Source organism: Palaemon carinicauda, unplaced genomic scaffold (assembly GCF_036898095.1).
Source record: "Palaemon carinicauda isolate YSFRI2023 unplaced genomic scaffold, ASM3689809v2 scaffold446, whole genome shotgun sequence".
In the NCBI taxonomy this organism is placed as follows: domain Eukaryota; kingdom Metazoa; phylum Arthropoda; class Malacostraca; order Decapoda; family Palaemonidae; genus Palaemon; species Palaemon carinicauda.
The window spans coordinates 1-13794 of NW_027171702.1; the positions used below are offsets into that span (position 1 = coordinate 1).

The window sequence follows — 13794 nt, forward strand, 5'->3', positions numbered from 1 at the left end:
ACCTTGACCATCTGCTGAAAGGCATTTACAGAGCCTATGAAGTTTTCAACTTCCTTGACTGATCTTTGGGAGCCTTAAGTAGGAAAATCTCATTGGCTGATAGAGATGTCTCCTTACTGATTATGTCCTGTATGGATAAAGCCATCCGCGATGGTTCCAATGAGCTCTCCTCATCTTTTACGTCGGGAGTCTTAAAGAAGCGAGAGTCCCTTTGCTCTTTTCTTTCGGCAGGAGTTACTCCCTGTCAGAGATCTGAACTGCTCTTTGCTCCCTTATCAAAGTTTTTGTTCCCGCAACAATTGGTTAAGGACATAGCTTCTTCACTCGTGCAGAAGGACACCCATGACTTGGTGGCGTCCTCTGCTCGCAAAGGGACTCCTTCGACATCCTTTTCTGCTAGACCTAGGATAGACACTCCGGCGTCCAGATTTATTCCGCCCTTTCGTGGCAGAGCTCCCAGCAGGGGAAGTACTCGTGCCGAGGGAAAGAGAGGAAAGAAGAGAGGAGCCAAGTCCTCACGTGGCAGAGTCTGACTGCCCGCAGCCTCAGACAGCAGTAGGAGCCAGACTGAAGAACTTCTGGCAGGCCTGGGAGAAGAGGGGCGCAGACCAACAATCTGTGAGGTTGCTCAGAGAGGGGTACAAAATTCCATTTGTACGCAAACCTCCTCTAGCGACTTCCCCCATCGACCTCTCTCCCAGGTACCGAGAGGAGTCAAAGAGACAAGCCCTGAACCTAGAAGTGTCTCTATTGCTAGAGAAGGGAGCGGTGGTGAAAGTCTCGGACCTTCAATCACCGGGGTTTTACAACCGTCTCTTCCTAGTACCGAAGAAGACAGGAGGTTGGAGACCGGTGCTAGACGTCAGTGCACTCAACGTCTTTGTTACGAAGACAAAGTTCACCATGGAGACCACGAAATCAGTCTTAGCAGCAGTCAGAAAGGGAGACTGGATGGTCTCTCTCGACCTAAGAGACGCATACTTCCACATCCCCATACACCCAGATTCCCAACCGTTTCTGAGGTTTGTTTTCAACAATGTGGTATACCAGTTTCGGGCCCTGTGCTTTGGCCTAAGTCCTGCTCCTCTCGTGTTTACGAGGCTTATGAGGAATGTAGCAAAATTCCTCCATTTATCGGGAATCCGAGCCTCCCTGTACTTGGATGACTGGCTTCTCAGAGCCTCGTCCAGTCATCGCTGTCTGCAGGATCTTCATTGGACATTGGATCTGACCAAGGAATTGGGACTTTTGGTCAACCTAGAAAAGTCCCAGCTGATTCCATCCCAAACTATACTGTATTTAGGGATGGAGATTCGCAGTCCAGTTTTTCGGGCTTTTCCGTCTGCCCCCCGAATAGAGCAAGCCCTGCTCAAAGTCCAACTGATGTTGAAGAGAGAACGATGCTCAGTCAGGAATTGGATGAGTCTAGTAGGAACTCTATCATCCCTGGAGCAGTTTGTCTCGCTAGGAAGGCTACACCTTCGACCTCCAGTTCCATCTAGCCTTTCACTGGAAAAAGGACAAGACGTTAGAGACGGTCTCAATCCCGATCTCCGAACCAGTAAAGGCATACCTGAATTGGTGGAACGACAATATCAGCCTGAGAGAGGGACTTTCCCTAGCAGTTCAGAACCCAAACCACGTACTATTCTCAGACGCGTCGGATTTGGGTTGGGGTGCGACCCTGGACGGTCGGGAATGCTCAGGTCTGTGGACCTCAAGTCAGAGGAGCATGCACATCAACGGCAAGGAGCTTTTGGCAGTCCACCTGGCCTTGATGAAATTCGAGAGTCTCCTTCGAAACAAAGTGGTAGAGATCAACTCCAACAATACCACAGCCTTGGCATACATTTCCAAGCAAGGAGGCACCCACTCCCTCACGCTGTACGAGATCGCAAGGGACCTGCTCATTTGGTCAAGAGATCGAGGCATCTCCCTGTTAACGAGGTTTATCCAGGGCGACTTGAACGTCTTAGCAGACTGCCTCAGTCGGAGGGGTCAGGTAATTCCTACGGAATGGACCCTCCACAAGGACGTGTGCAAGAGTCTTTGGGCGACTTGGGGTCAACCCACCATAGACCTCTTTGCAACCTCGATGACCAAGAGACTTCCAATCTATTGCTCTCCAGTCCCAGACCCAGCAGCAATACACATAGACGCATTTCTTCTAGATTGGTCTCATCTTGACCTATATGCATTCCCACCTTTCAAGATTGTCAACAAGGTACTGCAGAAGTTCGCCTCTCACGAAGGGACAAGGTTGACGTTAGTTGCTCCCCTCTAGCCCGCGAGAGAATGGTTCACCGAGGTACTTCGATGGCTGGTAGACTTTCCAAGGAGTCTTCCTCTAAGAGTAGATCTGTTACGTCAGCCCCACGTAAAGAATGTACACCAAAGCCTCCCCGCTCTTCGTCTGACTGCCTTCAGACTATCGAAAGACTCTCTAGAGCTCGAGGCTTTTCGAAGGAGGCAGCCAGTGCGATTGCAAGAGCGAGGAGAGCTTCTACCATTAGAGTATACCAGTCGAAGTGGGAAGTCTTCCGAGACTGGTGCAAGTCAGCATCTGTATCCTCGTCCAGTACCTCTGTAGCCCAAATCGCTGATTTTCTCTTACACCTGAGAAAAGTTCGCTCCCTTTCAGCTACCACGATGAAGGGCTACAGGAGCATGTTGGCTTCGGTCTTTCGGCATAGAGGCTTAGATCTTTCCAACAATAAAGATCTACAAGATCTCCTTAAGTCTTTTGAAACCTCTAAGGAACGTCGTTTGGCAACTCCTGGATGGAACTTAGACGTGGTCCTAAGGTTCCTCATGTCAGACAGGTTTGAGCCATTACATTCAGCCTCCCTGAAGGATCTCACTCTCAAGACACTTTTCCTAGTGTGCTTGGCCTCGGCTAAAAGAGTCAGTGAACTGCATGCCTTCAGTAAGAACATCGGCTCTTCTACAGAAAAAGCCACTTGTTTTCTTCAACTTGGTTTCCTGGCCAAAAATGAACTGCCTTCTCGTCCTTGGCCTAAATCTTTTGATATTCTTTGTTTATCAGAGATCGTAGGCAACGAACTGGAAAGAGTGTTATGTCCTGTTAGAGCTCTTAAGTTCTATTTAGCTCGTACTAAGTCATTACGAGGTAAATCTGAGGCATTATGGTGCTCAGTCAAGAAACCATCATTGCCTATGTCAAAGAATGCTTTGTCATATTTTATCAGATTTTTAATACGAGAAGCTCATTCCCACTTGAATGAGAAAGACCGATGTTTGCTTAAGGTTAAGACGCACGAAGTTAGAGCTATAGCAACCTCCGTGGCCTTCAAGCAAAATAGATCTCTGCAAAGTATCATGGACGCGACTTTTTGGAGAAGCAAGTCAGTGTTCGCGTCATTTTACTTAAAATGTCCAGACTCTTTACGAGGACTGCTACACACTGGGTCCATTCATTGCAGCGAGTGCAGTAGTGGGTGAGGGTTCTACCACTACACTTCCCTAATTCCAATATCCTTTTTTAATCTGTCTCTTGAAATGTTTTTTAATATTGTTGTTTTGGGTTGTACGGAAGGCTAAGAAGCCTTTCGCATCCTGGTTGATTTGGCGGGTGGTCAAAGTCATTTCTTGAGAGCGCCCAGATTAGGGGTTTGATGAGGTCCTGTTGGTATGGGTTGCAACCCTTCATACTTCAGCTCCTGGGAGTCCTTCAGCATCCTAAGAGGATCGCTGGGCTTCGTGAGGAAGACAGACTTACAAGGCAGAGTAATCGTCTAAGTCAACTTCCTTACCAGGTACCTATATATTTTGGTTTTGTTATATTGATAACTGTCAAAAACTCTAAGCATATACGCTGTAAACTTAATTAACTCTGGTCTCTACCCACCGCCTTGGGTGTGAATCAGCTATTATATATTCACCGGCTAAGTTAAATATTTAAAAATGATATTTTAATTATAAAATAAATTTTTTAATATACTTACCCGGTGAATATATAAATTAAAGGCCCTCCCTTCCTCCCCAATAGAGACGCAGCGGGACGAGAAGAATTGAAGGCTTGTTTACATGCATGTGTGGTATCTGGCCGATAGTTGGCGCTGGTGGGCACACCCGCAACCTTCATAGCGATCGCTCGCGAGTTTTTGTGTGTGTTTTCTGTCGAGCCGCTGAGCAGCAGCTATTATATATTCACCGGGTAAGTATATTCAAAAATTTATTTTATAATTAAAATATCATTTTACAGTAAATAAGGGTGTAAGTACTTAACCTTACTACCTTCCTCCAGATTGAGGGTTCAAATGTAATGGGAGAATACGTCATTCAAGCTTCCATCCAGCCACAAGATCCGTTGCCGGTCGCTGCCGGCTTCAGGGATGTGGATTGCAATCCAAGGGAGGACTGAAGGACATTCAACAGTAGAGGGGTCTCCTACCGGCAGCCGACACAGCCGGCATAACCTTTCCCGCAGCCTTGCGTCCATAAGGGAAAGACTGAGTGACTATACAGCTGCTTATGTAGGAGCCCAGCCAGCACCACAATCTACCCGGCAAGCGGTGAGATTGTAGAACGACGGCCACAGGGCGATAGCTAGGCCATTGCTAAAGGACAGAGAGGGGCAGGGAAAAGGGTCCTGTATCAAGTGTGGAAGAAGGCGGCAGGATTGCCGCCACTTCCACACAAGGGAGAAACTTTGTTTCAGTATCGACGCCATCTTAGGGGGCAGAAAAATATCTATTCTTTAGCCTAGGGTCTGCCGAAACAGGACTAGTCTTCTAGACCGCAGGGGAGAAGGTGGCGGCATCATACTACCACTTCAGGTGCGGCCTAGGGAGGCATAGCCTCCTATGCCGACAGCTGTAAGCCGGCAGGGGAGTGACTACTCGCCCTGCTGCTCGGCCGCCAGCAGAAAGACTGAATACTTTGAGGTTCTGTCGAAAACTAAAGCCGGGATACTCGCTGGCAAGGGTGGGAGACAGAAAACCCTAGCATAGTCAAGCCGGAGTGAACTACTGTATGGCAAGACCAGATAGGGTTATCGCCTATGGCGGCACTCAGAGGGAAGGAGGGATTACCCTTAAATCTCCACAGGAGACGAGTATCGAGTTATATAAATAATTCTAGGAGATATACTATCTCCCGTTGAATTGCTAAACTGATACACGAGGGTAAACGGGGATTATGTATGAAAGTATACTAAAGCGCATAGGCTATGTAGCCTAGCGCGGGGCGAGATCTTGGTTACCTAAATCGCCGAAACTCTTTAACGTATACAATCGACATAAGGAAGAGGAAAATGTATGCATAAACATATATATCTTTGCTAGTATAATTGTGCCTAATTAGCTTTCATAATTTATTATTGCTATTACAACCGGGAATATCTTTTCTGCTAACTAAATAACACATGCGTCATGAACGACAGCGCCCATGGCGCCTCCGGTGACTGGCCAAGCTTCGAACACATTAAATTACACTAATTTCTCTGTGAGGCAGGAGCTAAAAATTATACACTGTAAAGAATAAGTACTCAACTTCCCAGAGGCAGAAGAAGCTGGAGATTGCATGATTAATCCTCAAATTAACAATCACAAACGTTAGAACAACAAGGAAAACCCCCGTGCGAATTCCCTACAAAAATAGGAATGATCGCCATCTTGGATACTCGTAGTAGTACGGGAGGAAGGGTAACCTTGATAACAGCTCCCTTTCTATTTTTGCCACTCTTCCTCCTCGAAACAAAAACGTTATTCCGGGTGAAGATTGCCATGTGTCGTATCAAGATATACGTCCCCTGATATGATGCGATATCCTTAAGAGAAATTTTAAGGATATTCGCGCCAGAAGTTAGAATTCTGGAGACCTAAAGGTCAATTCTCTGGGAATATCACTGTAGACAAATATCCCTTAGAAAGCTACCAATAGGAACCTTCCATCAGGACGACATGGCTTGAGCCCAAAAAAGATTAAATTCTACAGGTTTTGGTATTAATGTGAGTAAACAAAATTGAATATCTCATGTTATTAATTAAGTTTACAGTATATTGATTGTATTTGTGATACAGAGCAGTAATCATATCCAGAAGCTGTCATGGTTTGTTTATTAGAAATTCAATTTGTTTGGACTCATAGCTCACCCTAATGTTAACTGTACTAAGTGCAATCATTTGGGTTTAATTTCGGGTCAAGTTTGTTGTCGGTGTTTGCATATGAAAAATAGAAGACTGAAGGATTAAATGCAATATTTTTTATGTAACTTTTAAGAAATATTTCTTTGTTCCGTCACTTTATACAAACCTTCGCTATTTATAGGGATATTACTTTCGGCAAGGCTTGAAAATGAGCCATAAGACTTTTAGCGAGGGTTAACTACCCATTCTGCTAGTTAGTAGGGGTAGGGTGGGGTTGCTTGCTACCGCTCCCTCTCACACACCAGTGATTTAGGTCACTTTGGTTTGGGCTCGTTGTCGTTCTTTATCCTCACCAAGTTATATTTTGGACTGCCATTAATGGTTTTTGTTTGTGCTTTTTCTTTAAAGGTATGTGTTTGTGTTGACTTTTGCCGCCATGCGTACCTGCCCTGGACTTGAAGGCTGGCCCTGTGGTATCTTCATGTCGGCCGTGGACACCGACCACCACACCCTTTGCCCCACCTGCAGAGGTCAACGGTGTGATTGTGGTAATATGTGTAATGAGTGTCGGGAGTGGTCTGCCTACCAGTGGGAAAGGTTTGGACGACGGCGGAAGAAGAAGTCAAAGAGGGATAATTCTCTTTTCAAGAATCCTTTGAAGGGAAAAAAACACAAGACCTCTTCTTCTGCCTCCTGACCTTCCTCCGAAGCTCCTACTCGTTCGGCCTCTTCCAAGAGACTGTGGAGCAGTAGCGTAGACAATTCAATTTTTGGCCAATCCTTGTTCTTGAGAGATGGTGTTGTTTCCCTTAGCAAAGGGGCCCCACTTCTCCCCCCGGGTGAGGCCTTGTCTATGTCTTCTGTGTTACAGGTTGGGTCATCCTTGGGGCTCCTGGGTCTGCCCTCCAAGGACTCCTTACTGCAACTTCCCATCCTTCGCTTTGCGAGTTTGCAGCCGTCGTTGACTTCGTAGGAGGATCCTCTAATTCCTGTCGACGTTTTGGTGTCAGAGGCGTCTTCTGTGGCCGATGCCAACGCATCTGCCCCTCCAGACTCTCCGGCTGTTGCTGACGACTACGTTTCCCCTGTTCTGTTCATCCTTCGAGGGGGAAACTAAGTCTATCGTCTTTCTCCTGTGAGTGGTTCTTCCCCTCGGTGAAGTTCTCTCATAGAGACTCCTCTTCGAAGGATTGCTGATCTAGGTGAGCTTACTGATCCCAGGTCTCAGAGCTTGCCCTCCGCTTCACCTGAGAGGTTGTCCTTGACAATCGGGGAAAAGGCACCTCTTCAGGTCTTCAGCCTTGTGTTTGCAGCCGTCCCCCGCAGAGGAGCCTCCGCTTTAGTCGTCCTCTGGGCCTCAACCTTCGCCCATTCCTGGTCATTATCCTGATGATGCTGCTGCTAGTCCTCGGCCATCAACTCTTCTGTGGATCGTTTTCAACCCCTGTTATTGGATGTTTGCCCTTCCAAAGGGGACATCCTAGGTCCAGTTCGACCTTTCTGCCAACCTTCCGTCATCCATCCTGTCTCCTGTTCATCATCCGGATGTTCTTCCGAAGCGTTCAGCTGCGCGCCAACACTCTCCAGCTCCCCAGCACCCTGCAGTGCACCAGTGCTCTCCAACAGCATGTCTTGGCGGTAAAAGGCTATCGCTCAGCCTCAAGCCTTGCCTTAAGACTGAATGGAATGGACATTTCTTCATCGCTAGAACTTTAATTACTCATACGAAGTTAGGAACCTATCTGTCCTCAGTCTGAAGTGAGACCTCCCTTATGGAACGTGGTTCGAGTTCTCAGGTGTCTAAAGAGACCTCCCTATAAACCATTATCGCCACCTAACTTGGAAGACGGTGTTCCTGCTAGCTTTGACTTCGGCCAAGCAAGTTAGTGAACTTCATGGTCTCTCATACGACATCGCCCATTAAAGGAGATGGGGGAGAGGTAACGTTCAGCTTTGTCCCTGAGTTTGTTGCTTAGACTCAGAACCCAGGAGTAGCTGATCTTCAATTCGACTCCTTCCGGATTTAGAGTCTTCGTTTTGTAACAGATGACCCGGACCTCTTACTCTGCCCTGTGAGGAGTTTGAGGCTGTACCTTAAGAGAACAGCCGCAGCCTGTCCCTGTGTGCCTGCACTCTTCGCCAGCTTTGGAAGGACTAAGAGGAGAGTCACCAAGGACACCATCTCAGCATGGATTTGCAAGGTCATAGACCATGTGCTGAATCCAGACCCTCCTCCTTCACGTCACCCCAGAGCTCATGGTGTCAGAGGCGTAGCTATGTCCCCGGCATTCAAGAGGAACTTCTTAGAAACAGGTTCTTCAGGCTGAGGTGATGAAATGTCAGAACACTTTCACAATCCACTACCTGCAAGATATGACCCACAGGAGGCTCGATACGTTTTCTATCGGCCCAGTGGTGGCTGCACAACAGCTGGTATAATACCTCAAGCTCCTTATTGGACAAGTAGCAGAAAGTTCAGGGTACTGTTTACTTGGTTTTAATTCTGCGTGAATGAAAATGTTTGACTGGCTCTTATTCTTTTCTTCATCGTCCCCTCTCTTGGTGAAAGCAGCATCCTGGGTTCTCTGCATACGCTGAACTCAAACCACTGCAGGTAAACCATGCTCCCTTGTGTACCTAGTATTAAGCTAATATTGTTGCGTCCTTATACAGGTGCGAGGTTTTATTAGGAAAGTCTTGGTTACAACAGTTTTCACTACAAAAGACTCGAAATAACTTTTATCTGGACAGTCACACTTCTAAATATATCAACATACAGCTTGCGTAGGCCACGTTGTGATCAGGGCAACACCTGCCGTGGGTGTTTGGAGTCGTCTGCCTCCCAGTGGGAGAGCTTTGGACGTAGGTACAAGAAGTCTTAAGAGAGATTCTTTGTCTTCGGGGTCCTCATCGAAGTCAAAGAATCCTCTGACCACTTAATTGACCCCCTGATCTCTTCCCGAATCTCTTACTCGATCGGTCTCCCGGGGAACGTTCAAACAGAAGCACAGACCGTGTAACACTAGGTCAACTTTGGGGTTCGAGGGACAGAACTGTGTTGATATTTTACAGGTGTGTCCATCACTGGGTATGGCTGGTCCCCTGTCGAACAAAGTGTTGTTCGAGCTTCTCCATTGATCTTCTGAGACTAAGTGACACTGTCTTCGTCTGAGGTGGATCTGTTTGTCGATGAGTGTTGTCCTTGGCTATCCTGGAGTTTCTGCTACCTTGCCCACAGAGGGGTCTTCCCTTTGTCTTTGCCTGCTGTGGAACTATAAAATGAGACATAATTCTTTTGTGTTTTACAGTTAAGGAACCTTTTCCTTGCCAGTTATCTCTTGCTAGACCAGAGAGAATGATTGCATAGCATTCATTACCATAGTGTTTATTGATTCTATATAGTTCACAGACTGTAAGTGGACCCATCAGGGAAAATAGGCTTGAGGCTGGATACCATATATCATGTATTATTGCTATCTCATAATTATTTTTATCATTGTCAGTCGTTTTCCATCATAATATAATTGCCTCATATATATTGACAGATTTTCCATGGGTAGTGTTTCACATACACATCCCCAGAAACAAGTGACAATAAAGTGGCATAGAAAGAGTTCAGCAGCAGTCAAAGTTAAGGGTTGTCAATGTCCAAACCCTGCTGACTCCCTTTGTTGAAAATGAACCATAATGTTGCGTGGTTCTCCTTTAAGCTTGAAGCTTTCTTAAGTCGCGAGCTTGGAACTTTCTTATGTCACAAACTTGGAACTTTGTTTGAATACTTTGACCTTGACCGAATAGGCTCTTTTTTGGTGTTATTTGCTAAGAAATTTGCTTCATAAACCTTTTATATTTTATATTTTATTTTTGGGGTGTGGGGTGTCTTAAAAAAAAGAAAGTTACTTGTGTTTTGTATTGATATAGGAGTGCCCAATGAATGGGCAGCTTTTTTTTTTTTCTAAATAATTTTTATGCCTAGTTTTTATTCAATTCTTATTCCACGTCATAAGAATGAACTTTTGTTGCTAAGTCGTCTTCCCTTCGTTCAAGTATCCCCAGAAGGACAAATGCCCACTTGCAAGCTTAAGAAGTCTTCAGGAGTACACCTTCCCCCTCTCTCTGATTTGGGTGGCTCTTACCAAGGCGAGGGAAACCAGTCGTCTTTCCTTCCTTGGCCCTCATCGCTCCCTTCTGACCACAGAAGAACTGGTTCCCAGACCTCTTTGTGGTCTTAGTGGAGCCTCCTGTCTGATTGCTAGAGAGATCAGATCTACACGAACAGCCCCAATTTAACCGTTTCAATCAGGGGCTCTACATGCTTCATCTTTATGCTTGGAACCTGCCAGGAGGTTCTCAAGGTAAGAAGGCTTTTCGTTTAGTTAGCCTCAGACATTTGACGCTCTACACGTTGAGTTTATCAAGTCAGTTGGGCAGACCCTGCAGTCGAAAATTGCAGAATTCCTGGTCGATCTTCACAGGGATGGAGGGTATCTGTTGTTCTTGAGAAGGTACTGGACAGCACAAAGGCAACCAGAAAGAAACAACTTACCAAGGGAGTAATGTTACTTTGCCATAATACTAGAACCAAAGCAAAGGCAGAGGGAGAGATATGAAAGAGTTTGTGGTAAATGTTCCTGTCTGTCCAAGATTACTATAAAGCCTTTTGCTGTTCATAAATCTGGAGGAAGGCTCAGAGGTGCATAGCAGTATTATTAAGACAATTTTGATGGTGACTGGAGAGGAAGTACAGTAAAGGAAATAAGACAATGGATGAAATGTCTTTGTCTTTTTGAAGAGCAAGGAGAAAACTATTTAAAGAATAAAACCAATAATGTCACAGGAAATACTCTGGATTATAGAATCTACAGAGGATATAAGATTTTTAGATGCCTGAAATGTGTAACAAGAACAGATAGAGCACAAATCAATGTCTTTGGTTTGTGTGTTTAGGGAAAATGCAAATTACAGAACTTTATGAATTTATCTTTTAATTTTAGAAAACTTCATTATTTTTATTGAGTTTTGCTCTTCTCAAACTGATTGTAATTTTCTATTCTTTCAGACTTTTCATCTCAAAGGAAGGAATCCTCCACCTCTTGCCGCTAAAGCTTGTAAGCTACTGAAGGTATATGCAGAGACCTAAGACTGGAAAAGAAAGGGTCATGTTGGAAGTTTTTGTTGTACAGTATGATGTCTGAGGATAGGAAGTTTAGTCTTAATTTCCTCTTTGAAGTCTATTGAAAATAATATTAAGGGGTTTGTCATCTTGTGATAAGGAGAGGATGATGAATTCTGAACCACCTTTTGAATTTTCAATGAAAAGTGAAATTGAAGATCTATTTTCACCTGCAGTTGATCCAGAAAATAATGATACGTCTGGCAGTGTTGCTCTCTTTAATGATGGCGCTCTTTTATTGGATCCAAAAATGGAAGTCAAAGTAGAGCCAGAAATATTTGATTCTAGCGAAAGCAACTTGAAAAATTCCTACGAGTACGGTGCATCAGTGAGTGAAAACGGTTCGGTAAGTTGTAAAGGGGACGTCGACGAGGAGGAAAATGTAGAGACTTGCTTAAGGACAGTTTTGAAAGAGGATGAAGGTAAAGAAAAAGGAAGACTTTCTTGTGTAATCAGTGGAAGAGAATTATTACAGAAAGATGTTTTGAATCAAGAGGTGAATCAAATAAATGAGAAGCAGATAAAAAAAAGGATATTTGGTAATGTTAACTCCAATGCTCTAGGTAGAAAGCGATGCACATGCAGTGACTGTGGGAAAACGTTTTCTAATAAAAAATATCTTACAGTGCATTTAAGAAATCACATGGGAGAGAGGCCATACAAATGTGATATCTGTAGCAAAACATTTATTACAAAAGCACGTCTCGCTACACATTTAAGAATTCACACGGGAGAGAGGCCATACAAATGTAATGTCTGTAGCAAAACATTTACTACAAAAGCACCTCTCACTTCACATTTAAGAATTCACACGGGAGAGAAGCCATACAAATGCAATGTCTGTTGCAAAACATTCAATAGACAATTTCATCTCACTAGACATTTAAGAATTCACACAAGAGAGAAGCAATACAAGTGCGATGTCTGTAGCAAAACATTTACTAGAGAAGCACATCTCACTGTACATTCAAGACTTCACAAGGGAGAGAAGCCATACAAATGTAATGTCTGTAGCAAAACATTTAATACAAAAGCACATCTCGCTACACATTTAAGAATTCACACAGGAGAGAAGCTATACAATGTAATGTCTGTAGCAAAACATTTATTTTAAAAGCATATCTCACCAGCCATTTAAGAATTCACACAGGAGAGAAGCCATACAAGTGCGATGTCTGTAGCAAAGCATTTACTTCAAAAAAATATCTCTCTAGACATAAGAAATCACATGAGAGATCTATTCCAATGTCATGAATGTGGCAAAATAAATAATTTAAAACAGAGACTCTATAAACATTTAAGAACTCACATGGAAGAAAAACCATTCATGTGCACGGACTGTGGTAAAGCATTTTGCTCTGAAGGTTTCCTCAAGAATTATCATAGAAGGAGGTGCTATAAAATCTGATATTGTGATCTGGAATAAAGAAGAAAAAACAGCAGAGATTATAGATGTGAGAGTTCTTACCCCTTCGCACGATTACCCAGGCCGTTAACTCTCAGAGTCGACGCGGTGCCTCCAAACAGATCATGTGAAGCACAGAGCAGCACCCCAGGTCAGGCATTAGCCAGTTAGTTTTTTTAACTTACACCCACCTAACGGTGAGTCTCCACTGTAAATATGGTAAGGGTATGTATGTAGTGCCATAACAAATGACAGATTTGGAAATAATTTGTATTTTTGTTGTATCCTTGTACAATCCTGGAGCTCTTAACCCTTTTACCCCCAGGCTATTTAGAAATTTCCAACCCTTAACCCCCATGGGGTTATTTTTTTTCACACACATTTTGCAGTATATTTTTTTTAAATTGCTCTAAAAGCCTTAATTTTTGACATAGAGGGGTCAGGTTGGTCTCATTCTCTTGGAAAATGCCTGAAGCTTCTTAAGAAATTATCAAAAGTATGCAAAAAAAATGTTAAATAAAATTTTTTTGCAAGGACGCACCGGTTCGTCCATGGGGGTAAAGGGATGAGTTTTGTGAAACGTACCAGTACGTCCTTTGGGGGTAAAAGGGTTAACACATACTGATCCCGCCATCACCTTCCCTCAGGAAGTCTTGCCGCAATTGCACAGTGACTTTCAGTTACAAGTGGTGGTGTGAGCAGAGTGGTTGGTCCAACTCTTGCTCTCCCTTCGCTAAGTAGCTAAAAGTTACTATTAGAAGCCAAGGGGCAAAAGCAAATTGCCACTAGCCAAAGGGAGCAAATAGTTGACAGTCTGGTGCAGTGAAGAAATAGGAATGATAAAGAATAAACTATATAAGAGAAAAATTAAATTTTTTTAAGATAGATAACAATGTTGAATTAATAAGCATTATAAAAACCAGGAAATGAAACATCGCCAACCGATAAAACATTTGTATCAAGTTTGAACTTGTAAATATCTACTGATTCAGTTGCAGGGGCAGTAGTTGATTGGCTTGGTCACAGCCTAAATAAAGCTAAGAGAATAATATACAGCATTAAGCCTTTTGAAACAATGTTGGTGACATTGTCTCTTTTTGAAAGTA

General features: G+C 44.0%; 1 protein-coding gene across 1 annotated transcript; it reads left to right on the top strand.

Annotated features, from left to right (window-relative positions):
- Window positions 1-11533: 11533 nt before the first annotated feature.
- LOC137636928 (zinc finger protein 765-like) lies at window positions 11534-12397 on the top strand. Its single transcript, XM_068369266.1, has 2 exons — window positions 11534-11705; window positions 11847-12397. The coding sequence occupies exons 1-2, from the start codon at window positions 11534-11536 to the stop codon at window positions 12395-12397; spliced, it is 723 nt and encodes a 240-aa protein (XP_068225367.1).
- The last annotated feature ends 1397 nt before the right edge of the window (window positions 12398-13794 follow it).